General features: G+C 38.5%; 1 protein-coding gene across 11 annotated transcripts in view; it reads left to right on the forward strand.

Annotated features, from left to right (window-relative positions):
* Positions 1–4,899: 4,899 nt before the first annotated feature.
* CELF1 (CUGBP Elav-like family member 1) overlaps positions 4,900–20,672 on the forward strand; it is a 64,093-nt gene continuing 48,320 nt past the window's right edge. For 4 of the 11 annotated variants that reach the window (XM_064492330.1, XM_031459601.2, XM_031459604.2 and 1 more), the window contains exon 1: positions 4,904–5,052. Coding sequence is in view for 1 of the 11 variants with exons in the window: in XM_064492334.1 (XP_064348404.1) it covers positions 18,099–18,109 (11 nt within the window). In the remaining 10 variants the exon portion in view is untranslated. Of the gene's footprint in view, positions 5,053–5,651; positions 5,673–17,952; positions 18,110–20,672 lie in introns of those variants that run through there. The other 7 variants (XM_064492331.1, XM_031459607.2, XM_064492333.1 and 4 more) reach the window with 4 other exon arrangements.

Consider the following 20,672-nt stretch of genomic DNA (forward strand, 5'->3'; position numbering starts at 1 on the left):
CACAAACCTTTTTGTCTAATAGCTTTTGATATGCCAATATTTAATTATAACATCATTTCTTTAATTGTTTCCCTGTTGGTGGATAGGGAACTCAACTGGGTTAACTTTTTTTTTTTCCTAACCAGTAACAAATAGAATTAGTTCCACGAGGGCAGAGACTCTATCTTATTCATACCTGTAACCTTATATGTCCAGCCCAGTGTCTGACATTCTTGGCATTCAATCAATTCTAGTCGGCTGAATCAAAGAATGCTGCAGAAAATGCCCTTGGATGTGCTTTACCCACTTGTGTTTCTGAAGGAAACATTTCTAGAAACACACTATCTACATTAAAGGATATGAGCATCTTTTAAAGAGGGTCATGGGGAGTTTTTCACAGCTTTGTTGAGTATAACTGATATTCACTAAACTACATGAATTTAAAGTATACACTTTGACATGTGTATACACTTATCAAATCATGACCACAATGAAAACAATGGAACATTGGAACAATGGAACACCCTAAAATTTTCTCATGTCCCTTCTTCCCACACCTCTTATTCCCTTGCCTCATTCCCTGGCAACTACTGATCCATCACAGATTAATTAATATGTTCTAGAACTTTATATAAATAGATGTGAGACTTTATATTCTAATTTTAATGACTACTGTTAAATTTTCCTCTCATATGGCTATATCTATACACTGAATGCCTGTTTCTCACAAATTTATCAACTTTTTAAATTTAATTAATTTATTTCCCATTCTGACAGTAAAAAAAAGTCCACATTGTTTTAATTAGAGTGTCTTTAATTATTTGTGAGTTAAGTTTGAACATCTTATGTTTATTGGCCATTTGTATTCTTCAGATGAACTGCGTTAATTTCTTTTGCCCATTTATCTGGTGGGTTGTTTGTTGTTATTCTCCCTGGCCATAGAACAGCACAAATTTTAAGTGTATGGCTTGATAAATTTTACATATCTAGACACCCATATGACCTCCGCCCAGAATAAGATATAAAACATTTCAGTACTCTAGAAAGCTCCCTTGTGCTCCCTGCAGTCAATAGTCAGTGCCGTCTCCCTAGCAGAGGCAACCTCTATTCTGACTTTCCTTATTATTTTTGCCTGTTCTCAAACTTCAGTTGAATAGACTTATACAGTATATACTCTTTTTTAATGACTTGTTTTGCTCAATATTATGTCTGTGCAATTCATCCAAATTATTATATACAGTTGCAGTTTGTTCCTTTTCACTGCTATGTATATTCACTTATAGTCACTTATAAGTATATTCCATAATTTATTTATCTATCATTTCCAGTTTGGGCTATTATTAATGGAAGTACTACAGACTTTTTTTTTTTTTTGGTGGAAATAAATATTCACTTGAGTTGGGAATAGAATTGCTGCATCACAGGGTATAAGTCGATTTAGCTCTTTGACTTTAGTAAATAAAGTCAAACAGATTCCTAAAGTGGTTGGATCATTTTCATTCCTATCAACAATATATGAGAGTTCAAAAAAAAGGGATTCACTGCAAATCTCAGTAGGGAAAAGATGGTCTTTTCAAATGGTGCTGAATCAACTGGATATCCACATGAAAGAAAAAGAAAAGAATAGAAACTTGACCCGTATCTCACCCCATACACAAAAATTAGAGATGGATCATAGATCTAAATGTGAAAGATTAAAACAATAAAGGAGAAAATTTTCATGACCTGGGTAAACAAAGATTTCTCAGACAGAACACAGAGATCACCAACCATTAAAATTAAAAGGAGTGATAATACCAAGTGGTGGTAAAGATGCACTCTTAATATTCTAATAAATCTTTTTGAGTTTTGTCCCTCTCAATAAACGCTGTCTAACAAAAGTGGGATCATATTGTACCTATTAATTTGTTACCTGCTTTATTCACTAAGCATGTATCATGAACATTTTCCCACAATTAAATATTTTTCTGCATCATTATTTGAAAATATGTATGATATTCTAGGCTATGGATATATCATACTGCATCAATCTTACCAAATTTTATACTATTTCAACAATGTTATGATTCATAATACATCAGTACATCTCTGTGCTTATCCTGATTATTTCCTTAAGAAAAGCTCCTGGGGGAAGGAAATAGTGCATGAGGTCCTGGCTTCAATCCCCAGTACCTCCACCGAAGGAAAAAAAAAAAGCTCCTAGAAACGTATGTAAATTCTCAGATTCCTCCAGACAGATTATCTGAATTTTATTTCCACCGGTACTTGGAGGAGGCTTGTTTCCTTGCATTCTTATTAAGACTAAAAAAAAAAAAAAAAAAAAAAAAAAACCAAAAAACCTTAATTTAGAAGGCAAAAAAATGAAACAGGGAGCTTTTCATACTTGTCTGCATCTCACATCAGCTCTTTTGTATTTGGACTAGTGTTTTGTCCATGCTGGGAAGCCCTTCGAAGTTAGAAGAATCTATGTTTATCATGTAATTGTTCCTCCACTCCATTTTGGAGAAATGGACTGTGGCCTTCCTCGGTAGCTAGTTGCAAGAGTGACAGCAGTGCCCTGCAAGAAGTGACCCTATGTTAAGAGGAAGATAAAATAGGGAAAGTTTCTGGTTGCCCTTCAAGAAATATCTGTTGAGAGGGGATAGTATAGCTCAGTGGTAGAGTGCATGCATGTCTAGCGTGCATGAGGTTCTGGGTTCAATCCCCCGTACCTCCATGAAAACAAATGAATCAATAAATAATCTTAAAGTGAGATTGAGACTGGTAAAAGGTACTTAATAAAAATATTTAAAAAGAATATATCTGTTGAGTTAGACACTGTGAAAAGCACTGGAGAGACAAGAGGATAGCAAGGCAGGTGTGGTCTCCCCTCTTATATAGCTCATGGCAGGTTTCAGAAAGCTTCTGAAGGCTAAACAATTCATCCTCTTATTTCATACCCAGTACTTAGATATGCCTATTCATGAATTGAACCATATTTATTGATGGGTGAGAGGGATTGGATGAAGGTGGTCAAAAGGTACAAACTTCAGCCATAAGATAAATAAGTACTGGGGATGCAATGTACAATATGATGGCTCTAGTTAACATGCTGTATGGTATATTTGAAAGTCGTTAAGAGTAGATCTTGAGTTCTTATCACAAGGTAAAAACTTTTTTTTCCTTTTTTTTGTATCAATATGAGATGATGGATTTTAATTAAACTTGTTGCGGTAATTATTTCACAACACATGTAAGTCAAATAAAAAAACCCCAGCGTCTATTGAGCTTCTACATGGTGTTACTCTAGGCTCTGAGGATATAAAACAGACAATATCCCTATCCCCATAGAGTTTACCTTCTGGTGTGGGAAGACTACAAATGAAATAAGTAAAATCAGATGATAAGTGCTTTGCATAAATGGAAAGAAGGAAGAGGGGATTGGAAACATGGGTGTACGTGTGTGTAATTTTAAATAGAGTGGTCAGAGAAAGCCCAATTGAGAAGGTGACATTTAAGTCAAGACCTGAAGGAGGTGAGGAGGTGAACCACAGGGATATCTGGATGATCCTATGGCACACAGAAGAATGGGACAGATTCTCTGCTTAAAAGATTTTACAGTCTATGGCAGCTGGGAGACTAATATAAAATTACTTGTGGTAATGTATGTGACAATATCGTGTAAACTATAATGGTCTATAAATATGTTTTCAGTAAATTACACATAAAACTATAAACAAGAACAAGATCATATATCAGCATTATAAATGTATATAAAATGATAAACTACACATTACAATTAAGGAATACGATTGTGTACAATTTAGGGGCTAATTGTTCCGATCTATATGGAACTAGAAACACTGTTGTTAGTTTCCCCAGCTCCCCACAAAGGGAAAAAAGTGCTTCCAACACATGGGAAAACCCTTGAGGCTTCTGCCTGGGAGTCCACTTATTTTTTGTGGTAAGGTAGGGTATAATCAGTATTTGTGGGTATAAGAATTATTCGCTCTGGGAAGTCAGATGTTACAGAGAAATCATTTGCAAACCCATGAGTTATTTGCATGTTGCTGGGGCCAAAATGTACAAGAACTAAGTTTTCTTTCTCTGTCTGCATTTCATTGTCCCACATGGTGTAGAATAAATGACGTTGACCTTTTAAACAAACAAACAATTGTACTGTTTGCATTTTACCTGGATCCTGAGATTCCTGGGGAGGAGGTCTTCAGGGACCTAACCTGAGTTATTGATTTTTTTTTTTTTTTCTGGGAGAAGCAGTTTAGGGCTGGAAAATCAGTCTCTTATGAGCCTTCTGAGCTTCTTGGCGCTGCAAGGATTTTTATAAGGTCGTACATTCACACAGCCGATCATTCTGCTAGAAAGCATTCCCCTAACTCTGAAAGCTTGCAGTACGCTCACATTCCATATTTCAGCTGAGAAGGAAGGCCTGGATCCTGTTGTTTGTCTGCTGGGGTAGAAAGGAGAAGTGTCATGTGCCCAGCGCTGGCCAAAGACCCATCCCATTCATTCATTCATTCATCAAATATTTTATTATGCGCATATTCAGGGCCAAGTGAAGTCCTTGCCCACCAGTTCACCCAGAACTCCTGCGGGTGTGGGATACAGAGTCGAGAACTTCAGGTTCTCAGGCCGGGGTCTTCCCACCCTTTTCTCCAGCAGAGCTCCGAGACAAAGAGATGTGCCCCTGCAGCTCCTTGGGCTGAGGGTTCCGCCCGAAGCTCTGGGGATTCCGGCGCGCCTGCTTCTCCACTCCCCAGCCCGAGGGGGCGCTGCAGCGCCGGGCGCTCGGCCCGCCCTTGCGCGGCGCACCGCTCGGATCCGCGCTGCGGCCGGCACCGCGGTGGTACGTTCCCCTCGCTGCCCTCCCCCTTCTTCTCGGCCCTCCCCGCCGGTGGTAGGTGCCGGAAGTGCCGCCATTTTGGGGTGTTCTGCTCTGGCGGCAGCGGCAGCGGCAGCGGCGGCGGGACGCGGAGGCTCCCCCGGGACTCGGCCTCAGCAGCGAGGCGGCGGCGGCGGCGGCTGCGAAGGCGCAGGCAGCAGCTGAGGCAGCGGCGGGCTCAGGTGCAGCCGCTGGTGAGTGCGGCGGCCGCGGGATAGCGGGCCGCGGGTAGGAGGGAGGGAGCGAGCGAGGGAGGGAAAGGGGCAAGAGGGTGGCGCCGCGGGGCGGGTCTTGCCCGGGCGGCCGCGGGTCACAGGGCCCTCCGGGCGCGGCCGCTCTTCGTTACCCGCTCCCCGGAGGCAGGTCTGCGATTTCCTCCCGTGTGTCGGGGTCCTCCGCTCCCCGGGTCTCTCCGCGCTTGCCCGGCGCGTGCCCCCGCGCCCAGGGAGACCCGCCCTCCTCGTGGCCTTGTCTCCTGTCCCCGCGCCCTTTGCCTCCACCCTCGGGGTCCAGAGGGCTCCGTTCTAGGCCCAGGGTAGCTTCGTCCTCCTTTTTCCGGCCGGGGTGCCAGACCCAGGCTGCCAGCCCGGTACACCCCTTCTCTGCTCCTGTCGCCCCACGTGTTATTGGTGTTTACCGGTGGGGGGTCCTCAGGACCCCCGCCTCTGGAGAACAGCGCTTCTCCTCAGGAGCCTGAGAGCCCCCCGTTCCTCGCCCCAGATCCGCTAGGGCCTTGGCTCGCCCTCCCCCCACGTCAGGTGCTCACCCAGTCGTGGCCTAGTAGCGGGGCTGGAATCTCGCACCCGGGAGCACGGTGAGGAGCTTTCTTCGCTATCTGGTTTTGGATTTAAAGCCTTTACTGTGTTGGTTGTGGTCCTCGGGGCAGAATGTTGTTTTAATTCTCTAAGACTGTTGCACGGGCTTTAAGCAGCTTCTCCTTGGTTTAGGCTCATCCTCGTAGTTGAGGGGAAGGGTGGTGAGATTTTGATTGGAGCCTGTTTTAGCAAAATGGACTCTTTTCCTCGCCAGCAAAGTTAATGTTGTACTCTTATTATCATAGCGTAAAAAGCTGTGTAAAAACCGTTTTAGAAAGCTGTATGATGTCTGTAGTGTAAGGGGTTACAGATACCTGATAAATCCTTTACAGGAACTTCACCCTTTAAAGTTTTTTTCGCTTTTTTTGATTTTCTGTGGATTGGAAAGGCTTTAATTACTTTCTTTCACCTTTTCCACAAGTGTTGGGTCGGCTCTTTTCCAAAAGTGTGGCATCTCAGAGTGGAATGCAAGTTTCAGTTTCTCCTTAAATTCTTGTTGTGGAAGAGTCGTCCCTGAGAATCACTGAGGGTTCTTTCTGTTGGAACATTACTGAGTTCACTTGGAAAATCATCGAATTACTAGGCATAAATTATTGCTACAGATCTCTCCCTTACCCCATGCCAGTTTTTGTATTTTTTTAGCTTTACTCACAGTATGCGGCTTTTGATCATGAATTAGCCAAGACTGAAGTATTGCTGTTAGTAAAGCAAACTCGGAGCTTTTCAGCTGTTGCTTTAACCAGGAAGTTTGTGGTTTCCCCAGTGGTTCTTTCCTCTTGACTGTCCACCACCTGTTTCCATTAAGAATGGCCTTTGGCCGAAAGTTTAAGACTCAGCTTCTTTCCAACCATTCATTCTTGCCCACAGGGTTTTCTTCTCCTCAGATGGTATCTAGACTTAAAATCCATAAGCTGGCGGGGTTGTTAGAAAAAGAATATCTTTTCCAACATCTTCACTTTTCAGATGAGGAAACTGAGGCTTCCAGAAGTTAAGCCACTTACTTGCCCAAGATTGTATAGCAAGTGATCTTAGAACAGTCCCAGCACAGATTTTTTTAAACAAACAATATGTCATGAGCAATAATGCAAATTGCCCTTTAAGAAGTGATGGAATGGAAAGGGCCGCAGGCTTGAAGTTGGAAAGTCTAGATTGTAATCCTTGCTCTGTTACTAGCTGTGCAGCTTTGACCAAGTCACTGTTTTGAGCCTCAGTTTATTCTTTCCTGCAGAATGGAGGCAATGGTGTCTGTTTCACATGGTGTTAATCCAGCTTCATTGCAGTAATGTGTAAAAGTGCCTGTGGTATAAGAGACAGTGAAATTTTGAGCCAGAATGAATTATTTTTCTAAAGATTTCCAGTTATTTTTCTTACTACGGAAATTAACAGATTCATTATAAAAAACACAGACAAACCAAAACATTTCTCACCTGTACGCTTACCTGTCAAAGGTGATTAATATTTGGTCTTTATCTTATCCTTTCTATATACTATAGAAATGTTTATTATTTTACTAAAATAGGCTTATGCTAGTTAGGATTTATGATGTGATTTTAAGATTTGATAATAAGTAATAGGCACATTTTAACTGATGCTCTGTGTTTAACAGCTCTAGCACATGTGAGGTAGGCCAGTGGATATCCCAGTACAGGAGCAGAGAAGTCACACTTTTCAACATGCTGGGCTGCAAGAAGAGGAAAGGAATGGCAGAGACTTAACATTTATTGTACATCTATTGTGTGATTTTTTTTTTTTTTAAGGAAAGGTTTGGGCTCTGCTGCTAAACATAGTGTGAGTCCTGAATTCCATGCCCCTTCCTGTGACTGCTACTGCAGCTTCTTTAACTTAATTTTCCTGTGAGGCCAGACTTAATAAGGAAGTGGGAGGTTATAAGGTGGTGGTGGTGTGCTTTGGAAAGGGAAAGAGAAGAGCTGTCACCTAGAGGCTCTGCGGTAAAGAAACTGAAGTAGGAGCATAGGCTCCTCTGCTCAGGGCTTTTGGTACTTCAACAAATTGCTCTGTTTCTTCTGCCCCCCAGCTTTTTTTTTAAACAGCTTTATTGAGATACAATTCATGTACCATACAATTCAATAGTTCGGGTATATTATTAATTTTTTGAAATTGTGGTAAAATATAACAGTCTCTCATTTTAACCATTTTTTATGCATTAAAAAAACACATAACCTAAATTTTATCATCTTAATTATTTTTGAGTGTCCATTTTTAAGAGTACAATTCAGTGGTATTAAGTATATTCACAGTGTTTTGCAGTCATCACCATTGTCTACTTCCAAGATGTTTTCTTCACCTGAAACAAACTCTAACCAGTAGGTAATAACTATCCATTCCCCTCTCTTCCTAGCCCCTCTTAACCTCTAGTCTACTGTCTTTGTCATTTTGCCTGTTCTGCATATTTCATGTAACTGGGATCATACAATATTTGTCCTTTTGTATCTGCCTTATTTCACTTAGCACGGTGTTTTCAACGTTCATCCATGTTGTAGCATGTGTCAGCACTTCATTCCTTTTTGTGGCAGAATTCCTCTGCATACCGAGGTCAGGAATGTCTCTTTCATCTTGGTATCTTGCCTTCTTTTGGAGCTCCATAAAGGCTTTTGAATTGGTTAGATTTCATGCTCTTCATGTGGATTGCCAATTACAGAGGGGTGTCCGCTGACATTCTCAAATCTCTTGAAAAATTCCAACATGTCAGTGTGCTTTAAAAACTATGTAACAGTAAACCAAGTTACGGTTAACAGCATCATATCTAATTTCTGATCTAATCACAATTTCAGTCTTTGAACATGCAGCATTTTCAAAATACGGATTATGTACAGAAAAAGTGTCACATGTTTCTGCCTTTGCAGAGCTATAAATATGAGTGGTTTTTGTTAGAGGGGTGGACTGATAATCCAGGTATTCCATATTGTATAAAGTTTATAAACCTGGCACTTAATGGCCTGCTTAGAATTAATAACGAATACTTTGAGGATAAGAGCATTTTGAAGGTTATAGGCCTCCCAGTTTGTTTCACTGTGAACAGAGATATTCAGAGTATTCTCATGCATGAAAGGCTTCCTTTTTAAGGTGAACTTTTTCTTATTTTTTCGAGGGTCATAACTGATCTTTTTTTTAATTTGAATTTTGGAACTCTTTTTTTGGGGGGAATTAGGTTTATCTATTTATTTATTAAGTGGAGGTACTGGGGATTGAAGCCAGGACTTCATGCATGCTAAGCATGCGTTCTACCACTGAGCTATACCCTCTCTCCATAACGAATTTTGATATGCTTGATTGTCTACTTTTCCTCTCCTTGCTTTTTGGATCCAGTCTCCAACTCCATTTTCCTCATCTCCAGTAATAAAGGGAGTTTGATATTAATCCTCGGGACATGGGATGAATTGAAAGTTTTACTCAGTTAACGCCATTGTCTCAAAGAGATATTACGACCTTCACAGTACCTAACACATGGGAGTTTTAGTGTTAGGGAGGATTTATATACTTCTTTTTCAAACAACATGAACCATTCTTTTGTTCAGAACTATTCCTTTTGATTATTTTTGATAGTAATTAGAAGCAGGACGTGTCCTGGAAGTTCAAGTATTTCAGAAATATAATTTGAACCAGGAATTAACCTTCTATAAAGGCTTTTTGAGCGGAACTTACAACAAATTCTAAAGTTGATTGTAAGTAATATGATCCTGTATTTACCTGTGCACTTCTTCCTAAGAGGTGCTATAGCATGCTGAAATGGTCAAAGAGTGGAGGGTGGGGGTGGGTATATAGCTCAGTTAGTAGGGTGCATGCTGAGGTACTTGGTTTGATCCCCAGTACCTCCGTTAAAAAAGGAAGAAAGAAATGAAATCGTCAAAGAGCAAGTAAAATAGAAACAAGAAATTTTTAATGCTAGTTTTTAATTGAGCTATAGTTGATTTACAGTATTATGTAAGTTTCAGGTGTACAACATAGTGATTCACAATTTTTAAAGGTTATACTCCATTTATAGTTATAATTAAATATTGGGTATATTCCAAAATAAGGAAAATATGAACAAAACCTAGAGAATTAGTCTTCCTATAACTGAGGGTTGATTCTTGGATTTTTGAGTCCTTAAAATTGGTTTGAAACCTGTGATTTGAAAGAATTATTTGACTTAAATGGGTTTATAAGCATAGCCTGGAAGGGATAGGTTTGACAGCTCCAGGTATTGGGCCTAAAAATCGGTGAAATCATTGTGTGACCTTAACATTTCTCGACCTGTTTCTCCCAGTTTTGAAATGGAGATAACCAATGTGGAATTGTAATGTGAGAATTAATTGAGATAACTTAAGCTAGGCACTGGATAGTGCCTGGTACAGGGCTGATAATGCTATTTCCTTTTTTCATCTGTAAAAATGTTGACTACTTATCTCATGTCAGTAATGCAGTTCAGTCAAGTAAAATATGGCTAAAATGCTTAGCAGTGTCATATATAGGCAGGCAGTAGCTACTGTCAGTGTTCCTTTCCTTTCCCCTTTTGGGTGTCCCCCATCCCTCCACCCTGAGAGGCACTGGGGACTGAACCCAGGACCTTTTACATGCTAAGTACATGCTCTATCACTGAGCTAAACCTCTCAACCTTCCTCCTTTTGGGTATATTTTATTTTGCATTTTCCTTTGTTTATTGTGGATTAAGGGTAAGATTGTTTTCTAAAGTCCAGTTTGTGCATCTGAAATGTTTTGCTTTGAAGGGCATTCTTCCCCATAGAATCTTTTTAGCTCATTGTTCCCTGTAGAATGCTTGGGTAATGTGGTTTCCCTAGATTCATCTTCACTGCCTATACTTCACATGAGAGTCTGTTGATAGGAGGCTTCTATGTTCATAGAAAACTGAAAATTACATAGGGGTATATTATTGGATTTGCAGTAGGGACACCTGGGACCGTTCCTAATCGTAGGTAACTAGTTTTACGCTTGGAGAGAGGGTGGATGCTAATATTTAGAGTTGTAATGTAGATGAAAGAGTTAATCAGTTTTAGCTATTGGCTTTGTAAACTATGTTGTATCAAGAATCCTTATCTGAGCTTTGTAATTTGCTGAAGGTAGTTTTCCTGTTGAGATCTTTGTAATTGTAACTTGTCCTTGTCATGAAATTGGCTGTTGGAATCTCCTTACAGTAGTGGTGTCTGTATAGAATTAATCAGAACTGTTCTGTAGTTTTTTTAACCTCTGCTATGCTGTTGAGCCATGAGCATTTTTTTTTAATTTCTTTGAGTTCTATACCTTTAAAATTTTTCAAGAATGTTTTTTATCCGTAATAAACTCCGTATTGACTTAACATATTCTTTCTGTGAAGACTCTTTAATTCTCTTAAAAACATTATCTCATGGGCTAGAAGGATAAATACCAAAATTTTCTCTGGGCATCGGGACATGAGTGATTTTTTTTTCTTCATACTTACCATTGTTTTAAAATGTTTTATACAGAGAACATGAATTTCATGAATGTGAAAAGTTACATTAAAATTAGATTTTTTTTCTTAACAGATGAGAAAGCCTAGTTAGGGGAGACTGAGTATAAAATATTCTCTCACATATATTAAATTTAATGATTTATTCTCATCTTTCTGACCTACTTATTTTTAATACTTGCTATAGGAGATGGGCATTCTTCAATGTCAGATGGGAGTGGTTTTATTTCTGTCCATATTTTCTGTTTTAGTGATTTTTTGAAATAAAGATTTCTTCTAAAAAAAAATTAATGATTTAAAACGTTTTAACTTTTAGAGTTTTGTTTAAGGTTCTGATGTGACCCTCAATCAGCTGATCCCCCGCCCACCCTTTTTTTTTTTTAAACAAGAAATGGACTTATTTTCAGGACAGCTTTTGTGTTATAACATTTTAATTTTTCTTTTCCTCCACTTAGAAAATACAGCAACATACGAATAAGATGGTGAGTTCTAGAGGCTGCAGTGCGATCTGACAAATCTCACTTAATTGATTTTATATGCCACTTTGGGGATGTGTTCATAGGTGCAGAGTGTGGCTTTAGAAAAAACTATTCACTAACTTTCTGACCTCTGTGGCTATGTTCAGCATTGACAAAATAGAGTTAAACAGCACTTTTTCTCCATGTTGAAACTCCATTGACATTTTATTTCCAAGTTGGGAAATGTCTTTAGTTTGGGGATTATACAAAATGAAGTTTTTTGGTTCTAAAGCTGTTTAATTTTATAGTGTTAAGGCTTTAATTTTGAAAGGTCAGTAGTTCTCATTTACATAACATTGCTACTCTTCAGCAAAAGAATTGCTAAATTAGAAACTGTCACCACTTTCTCATTGTTCTTTTACTTTTTTGTTTCCTGTGAAATTGAAGCAAGCTCTTGCAGAGACTGTGGGAATGTGTGATACTTTGGTGATAATGTTGGATAACTAATTGTCTACTGTGAGTAGACTGTCTTTTTTAACCCGAGATTATTTGGACATCTGTTAAGTTTTTGCTAGTTTCTGTTTTGTACAGGTAATTTACTGTAGGCTTTTTCCAGTTTCTTTGTGCTTGTAGCTTTTGCATGTGGAAAACATTCCTCTTTTCTACTCCAGTTCCCTCCCCCTACACTTAGCTGGTGTTTCTTTTTCTTTTGCGTGAATTCTGTCTGTGTGATGCTAACTTGACCATGTTAGGTTGGCTGGGATAGTACCCATGAGAAACACCTGTGCCGTTCTGTTGGCTGCCTGCCTGATTCTGAATGCTGCTGTCTGAGCAAGAGTCTTAGGGGGGTCCAGGGAGTGAAAGGAAGTCAGGGTGATGGTGACAAGCACTTTGAAAATGTATAACTGACATTCATCAGCTAGCTGGTTATTACTGCACATTGAAACAGTATTGCTTTGTGGTCATACTGTAGTTTTAAAACCTTATAACAGGCTTTCAGCAAGTATATTTCACTGGAAGCTATTTATGTGGTAAAAGACTATTTATTCCTTAGGTTTATAATTCTTAGATGGCCAGAGCAAGAGGAGCAGGTATTGCATTTTGTGTTCTTCAGCCCTTCCCTGCTTGTGGTTATGTTTCTGTCATTTAGTGCATGGTTAATCTTTGTCATGAAGCTTTTCCTGTCCATTTATTCTAAGACTGTATCATAGGATACTATTTAGTATTAATGATAGATTTTTTTCATTTCAGTGAGATTTTAAGCTTTTTGAGGACGGAGACTGCCTTATTGCTTAGTGTATCATACATCTTTTGAGGAGTCAGGCACACAGTCCCTACCCTAAATTATACTCTCTGAACTAGCCCTTTTTGTAACAGTTTACTGGACCATGGGTGGGCACTAACCCAAGCTGGGCACATCACTTTCTCCTAGGAATTTGAGATTGGAACTGCAGTTCATTCTTCGGAGAACAAACAGAACACCTGAATTCAGAAAACTTGAAGCATTTAAATACAGATGCTGGGATGCAGCCAACTTCAGGCCCATACATGTGGAAGCAGTGAAGGTCGGTCTACAGGGAGGGAGATTTAAGTAGATTCATCCATAAAGAAGCATTGATGAGAAATGCAGCTCTAGAGAGAGGTGGACTCGAAGCACATGCAGAATAGACGCCTGGGTGCATAAAGGCTTCCCAGGTGTGGCCCTGTTGCACTTTCTGCCTTTGGGTTCCATGAGATACTCCAGTTATCTTTTCAGTTAATTCCAGTTTTTGCTTAAGCTAGCTTGGAGATTTCTCTTAATTATATCCAGAAGAGCTTTGAATAAGATACTTAGTGCAGAGCTCTGCCTAACATTTCTTAAATTCATTTGAATTTTAGAATATTCAGGCCTAGGATCATGGCTCTTTGGAAGATTGCCCTGTATCTCCCCCAGTAGCCTCCCCATCCCCAGGCTTAGGCTGCTTGGGGTCTTGGCTCCTCCATCTGTAGTGTGGACATTTACCTGTGTTGTCATTCTTGGTGTATGGAGTGCTTTTCTCTGGTGCTTTGCCAGCTGAAGATTAAGGTTTTTTTTGTTTTGTTTTGTTTTTTTAAACAAATCTCTAATGAGTATTTGTTCACAGTTCTTTTTAGATATAAGACTGATTATAACAAAATAATACTGCCATTTCACATAGGAAACTTAAAATGAGCCATCATTTTAAAATAATTTTTTGTGAGGTCTATGGGTTAGGTCCTTTCTTCGTTTCTAGTTAAGTAACAAATTTGCTTGTTTCCTCATTGTTTCCTCTTAAAAAGAAGTTGATGGACTTGAGTGGAACACAATAATGTGGGTTGAACGGCAGTTGAGTCTTTAAACAAAGGGTAATGGTGAGTGGCTGTGTGCCCAGTTGATGGAGTCTGTCTGGTCTCAGCTCAGTTAGTTACTTCATGAATGATCTGTAATAGGAGCATCACAGTGGTGTTTTTCTCTTTGAGAAATGTTAATGAAGGAGAGAGGAAAGCTCTGAGAAAGACAGTTTAATGCTTCTAATTTGATTTTTTTCTTCCTGTGATCATTTGGTCTCTGTTAAGTTGGAAGACTTTATTCCAGAGGAATGTAAAATTTCCCTGTAATATTAATGAGCAGGAATTAAAAAGAGACAAGGGCCAGCTTTGAAATGTGGATTTGTATACTACCAGGAAGGAATAGATTTGCAGGGTAGAAAAAACTGGAAGTTGTTATTTGACATTGGAGGCCACATTGTTGAGAAGAGCCTAAACAGTGTTATGTCTTCGTACCATAGTGTGTGTATAATATTGAACCAAATGCTGTGCATAGAGGAAGTTTTACTTTTTATAGTCCATAGTACTTACTGGTATGGGGCCCTTGCACAAAGTAGATACTTGATAAATATTTGTTGAATACTACATGACTGGTTGAGTGGCACTTAATTTTATATTTTGAAACATGTCAGTGCTAAGGACTAGGAGTAGGAAGAAAACTTTTAAAATTGAAATTCTATTAGTTTATTCAAATCCTTGTCTTTTGAAGATAATCAGTACTTTTAAGCTCCAAGGAGTTTTCTGAAAAAATGTAAGTAGCTTTTCCATTGAAAGAAATTAAGTTGGCCAAGATTTGTACCATAAAAGCCTTTGTGTATCTTAAGACCTCATACTGGGTATTGCCTGGACAAAATCAGAAGGCTCCTAGACAGCCCTGATTCTGGCTCTGTTTCCTGCAGCTCCAGAGAATAAGAAAAGGAGAATCTGATACTGCTGGCAGTCTATTCTCTCTTGCTTTTCTGGGCCAAGACATGCATTTAAAAATAAAATCAAGGAAATTGTAAACCAGTAGTAAAAACAAATAAAGCGCCCAAGAGTTTGCCTCCTTTTGTGTCCTTGTGTCCAGACTGATGGTAAACTTATGTGACAAAACTGTGCTCTGGGCTTGTCCTTCACACTTCCTCTTTCAAGTTTATGGGAAATAACCATGGAAAGACACCATGTCTATGATTTATTTATTGTTTTTATCATATGCTGTTTCTGTTTAATAGTGTCTGGATACATTCACCAGTGCAGTTAAAAAAAAAACTTGCAAATTTTACTGAACAAATATGGGTTATAGATTGTGGTTATGGGATTGGGAAACTGCTTAAAAATAATCCTTTTGGACCTGCTACAGGAAAGCTTGTGTAAGCAAATATGTCAAAACCAGATACAGTAAGTAATTCTGTGGAGTATCTTGATGCCTATTGCTTATCTTTAGCTGAAAGTATATTGTCTCCTTAGATCATTTTTCTTTTTTCTCTTTAGGCTTGTGAATTTGTGATTTTTTCTTACTTTTATAATATGGTTATGAATTCGGTTTCAACACATTTTATCTTAGTGGCATTTATGTTCAGGCTTTTCAATAATTAATTGCTAGTTGGAGCTCAAGGAAGGATTTTCTTGAGCTTTGTTCTAAGTGCTTTCTAGCTCTCAGGTTTTTGTGGATCAGGCCTAGGATATCTGAAGTTGTAGATTATTACTATGAGATCAAGTGCTATTTTTATTTATTAATGTTAATTTGTCTGGTATAACTTTTCTCTGGGCCAAGTAAGACCTAGTGAAAGACTTCACTCTGTTCCAGGAAGCATACAACTTAGGATGTTTTCATTTGAATTCTGATTGCTCCACTTCTCTGAACAAACCAGATCCACAGATCAGACTTGTAAATGATCTGTTTTCTTTAGGTATCTTCTAACAAAATGGGTCTCGGGGGAGCTGAGCGGCAGCACACATTTAGCTGGGAGTGGCAGTTCCTCTCTCTGAATTACATCCCCTTTGTGTCCAGACACAGCAATTTTGGAGGCAGACTTGGATTGAAATTCTGTTCTGGTCTAGTCAGTTTGGTTTATTTTATAATCAGTTTTATTTATTATAATTGTATTTTGTGTTGTATTTCAAACATAAGCATGTAGGGAAGCTGAAATTTCTTGAGTAGAATCTTGCTTTGGAGAACTTTGAAGTCTTGATAGGAAAAATACTAAATAATATAATTTATACAATACAGTGATCTGGAAAGAAATGGCAGCACACGTAGGTCACATACTTCATTGAGCTTGTATTTATTTGTTTTTATGAATAGGGAGATTATTTAACTATTGCAAGAGAGAGTCACTAAAACAGTATTTCTCCGGAATTGTGTACAACATGGTAATATTTCTCGAAGGCAGCTTGCTGAAGAAAAATTAGATCCGACTTTCTGAATTGCCAGATCAAATGCTCTGACCAAAAAGAAAAAAAAAAGCCTGCTGGATCCACCCCCAGGAATCCTGGTGGGTCCCCATGGTAACAACCTCCTTGCTTACAACTTGTCACTGTGTAAACTGTCACTGGGGTTCAAAGAAAAGCCAGTGTATCAAGAACTGTGTGGCATTAACTACTCCTTGATAAAATGCTGTTGCACATTTGCAACGAGCCAGAAATAGAAAGGTAAAGGTTTTAATTTCTGTGTTCCATTAATTAGATGCTTTAAAAAGCTGCCTAATTATGGTAAGGTGCAGCAGTGGGAAGGTGGTGGGTAGCCGAGGCAGGCATAGGAATAAGCCATAGGCTCAGAATGTTAAGATCTTCATTTTTTCCTCTAAACCTTTCATTTTGCAAATGAGGGAAGTGAAGTGTAAAAGTTCACATGGAAGCAGAAGCAGGATTCCAACCCAGGCCTTCTAATTTTCCAGCACACCCTTCTACTGTCTCCACCCATGCATTGCATTTATTACGCCTCTACTTTTCAGAGACAAAGCCTCAGTTTCTGAGGTTAGGAGAAGACCTGAGAGGTCACGCAGGGAAATTTTCTTCCCAGCAAAGGAATCCCTTCTACAGCATCTTGGGCAGGTGGCTTCTGCCTCTTTCCTCAGGTGGGGGTTACCTGTGTATCGTTGGTAACAACCCCACTGCCTGAGTTCAAAGAGAAGATAGTTTTATGTGAATTTCTTATTTTAAAGCTATAATGCTTTGTTTTTCTCCTTTTATAAAATAGCAATTGAAAATCAGACCCAAATGTTTTTCATTACCCTGTTTATCTCCATTTAAGTCATGCTTGTCAGTCATGACAAGAAAGATAATTCTTTAAAAGAATTATGTCATGCTTAAACCCTAGAACTTTGAAAAGATAATGCCATATTTAGAACAATCTAGTCCTTTAACAGCTGGGAGGGAAGAGACGATAAATGCTGTATTCAGCTTAAAGTATTTTCTGATGTACTTAATAAGATGAGATGATTGTGAGCTAAAGAGTATCAAAAGAGGCCACAAAGTTGCAAGCCAGATAGCCAAGCTGTTTTGTATTTTTTTGTGGTACATTTGTGATTGTTTTTGTGATTGTTTAGAGGAGGTTCATTTGGACAAAGTGAGTTTTGGATTCAAAACAAACATTATTTTGATAATTATTAATTACATATACCAAAAGATTTTTAAGTCCATTTTTTGGATGTCACTATTGCTCAATATGCTTGTCATTTCATGTCCCTGTCAGTAAATGCTTCAGCTTTTATTTTACTTTTTCCTCTTTCCAAACTGCTTGAAAGGTAGCAACAGGTAAACATTTAAAAATGATTATTAGCCTGAGGATTTTTTTTCTTTTTTCTTTCTCTTTAGGGGAAGGTAATTTGGTTTATTTATTTAATGGAGGTACTGCGGATTGAACTCAGGACCTTGAGCAGGATGCACTTTACCACTGAGCTATACCTCCCCAGGGTTGTTTTTTTTTTAATACCTTTTAAGCAAAACAGAAATGCATATTTTCTAGTAAGTTACACAGAAATGTTTTCAGTTTCTTATAACCAGAGATATTTTTTCCTCAAAGAATTTACCATATTTAAAAATGGAGAATTTGGCTCCAATATTAATTTTTCTTTTTGTCTTACCAGAGAATTAAAGTGAAAATGCTGTTGGCAGTCTTTTGCTGTCTTGACTTCAACACAGTAGAGAATGCTATAATGAAAATGTGGCTGAATTTTTAATATTCTGGAATTTCATGACCACCAGCACTTCTTGTTATGCAGCCAAGGTAATTAAGGTAATCAAATAGTTTAGTCATTAGCAGGTGTGGTCTGGCTCTGAAAGAACAACCCAGAACCCTATTCCCTCATTTACTTCAGAACATATTTATTATTTTGTTCCTATTCTGGTTTTTAATTTGACCAGTGAGTTTTTGCATTAAATTTCATTGTACAAAGTTTTTCTTGATAGAAAGGTATGCTGAATTACAATGTAATGACAGAAATAGCCGTTAGATTTCACATTTTAGGGAAGGGGAGTGAGAAAGAGACAGACAGGGGCAGACAGGGAGGGAGGGAATGAGAGAGGGAGAGATGGTTGTATCCTTACCATTTTGTAGATAAGAAACGTTGAGGTCTGGAGGAACCTCAGTGTGGACAGTGACTTGTTGGGGCATCCAGCTATTAGGTGGTAGGACAGGTCTGGGCTACCAGTCTATAAATTCTATGCTATTCTGTACTTTTTTTGCTTTTTGAGACTCAGTCTCATAACAATAATGAAATAATTTGTTTTTGTAACCACTCTCTTTCATGTGGTAGTATACGTTTTAACTTAATTAGTCATGCAAATTCAGTGTCTCATTCTAGAAATTCTTACCTTTGAGTAAAGAAAAAATGGGCATATTTTTTTCCTGCCCTGGTAAGATATTATTTGTATACCTGATCTAAACTGTTTACCTGTTTTCTTGTTGAAAAGTAGGAGTAATTTAATCCTAATAGAAGTGGCTTGGAAATGTGGTTTTAAGGTAGGTAGCACTCATAGCATCTTCAAGTCTTTAAAAAGAAGTGTATGGATTATAATGGAGTTCCAATGGGCAGATAGGTGGAGGTATCCCTCCCACCAGTCATTTAGTAGCTGAGAAAACTGGACGTTACATCTTTATTTAGTTCCTTAGTGAGACATGATGTGACATAAAAGACTGCTGTCTCCCTCTCCTCTCCCCTTCTTAAAGTCTGATCCTTCTTCATCAACTCCTATGCCCCACAGCCATCCTTTTGGCTCTAATACTGCTTCTTAATTCTAAACAGCCATATTCAATGAGCTCCTAAAATAGAGGGAGAAACAAAACAGCAGTCTATCCTGGCTGCCTTGTAGTCAGTGCCACTTTTTACCAAAGGGTCTAGTCTGTGGCTATGTCCTCTTTTGACTGGGTGCACATTAAAGAGTGTCCCAAATACTATCTTCTTATATGTCCTCACTAGCAGTCTTGTTTTTTAAGCCTCCATTTACAGGTTGATTCACAGTAGGGGAGAGCCGTGTTCAGAAACTTTCTGATAGCCTGATTTTTCTTGTCTTTCATCTCTTTGCTTCTATTTATATTCTTTGTACCTCTTCCTTGAGCTTGCACCTTCTGCATAGTTGATTCTATTATATCATCTTTGAGGCTGCAAAATAAAAGTTGGAAGATTTTAAAGTTAAAGTTCCCAGAATAATGTTGTCGCCCACATTGCACATATGTCACATTTTGAGTTTTACTAGTTAAGCCTCTAAATATGTGCTTTATATACAGTATGTGCAGTGTGATAACTTGGGTTGCCATGAGAACCTAAAAATTTTAGGCTAAAATGGATCAGTAACAGACACATTTTTTTTCTTTTATTGTCTTAGAGGAAGGCTGGTTTTTTCTGTTATCTAATACACTTTTTACAAATTGAGATATTAGGCAGTGGTCATTCTTATATATGACCTTATGCTAACAGGATAGGTAACTTTTTTGTTTGCCTGTTATCAGTCTCCTTTAGTCAAATCTTCATGCTCTAGTTTTTTTCCCACTCTACCTGTCTCGTATTACTTTCTTTGCTACAGGATGGAATTAAAAGTAGGAAACTGGAAGCCTTACCTTCTAAAAAAAAAAAAAAAGACACCTGGTAAGAGAGGAACTATCTAGTGGGGTATCCCTAAGCACATCTGTGGAATTCTACTCTCATGTAAGCCCCCTGAGATGAGCTGTAGTGGTAAAACTGGCTTGGGAAAAAAATCCACCCCCCCCCAACCCCAAGCCAGTTGTTGTACTAGGCTTTTTTTTTTTTTTTTTAATTGAAGTATGGTTGGTATACAGAGCTTGAAAAAAATTTTTAAAAAGCGTTGTGATGTTAGTCTGTCATCTAAAAACAATGTAGATTCAATCTGAATTGGAATACATGATTTTGAATAATTTCTTGGCCAGGGTGACTTGTTTATTCTTGACTAGGTTTAGTCATGAAGATTCCCTCCGTTTTGGACTAGGAAGTCCAGGAGGAGATGACAGGATGTTAGAGATGGAACAAACTATATATTGTTCAGTCTTTGGTTCTTAAACCTGTTTTGGATTGTGGACCCTTTTGAAAATCTAATAAAAAGCTGTGGACTCATTTCCCTAAAATGTAAATTAAATAAATACATAAGTATATTTAACATTTTAATGTAAAAATTTGCACATAATATAGGGGAATTTGTGGAATCCATGAACTATCCATGAATTCTGTAGGTCTGTGGACTCTAGATATGGATTTTTGATCTGGTCTAATACCATTTTTCACTTGAAGAAGCAGGTAATAGGAAAGAAATGACTTGCCAAAGGCCATACTGTAGGT

This window comes from Camelus dromedarius, chromosome 12, assembly GCF_036321535.1.
Source record: "Camelus dromedarius isolate mCamDro1 chromosome 12, mCamDro1.pat, whole genome shotgun sequence".
Lineage (NCBI taxonomy): Eukaryota > Metazoa > Chordata > Mammalia > Artiodactyla > Camelidae > Camelus > Camelus dromedarius.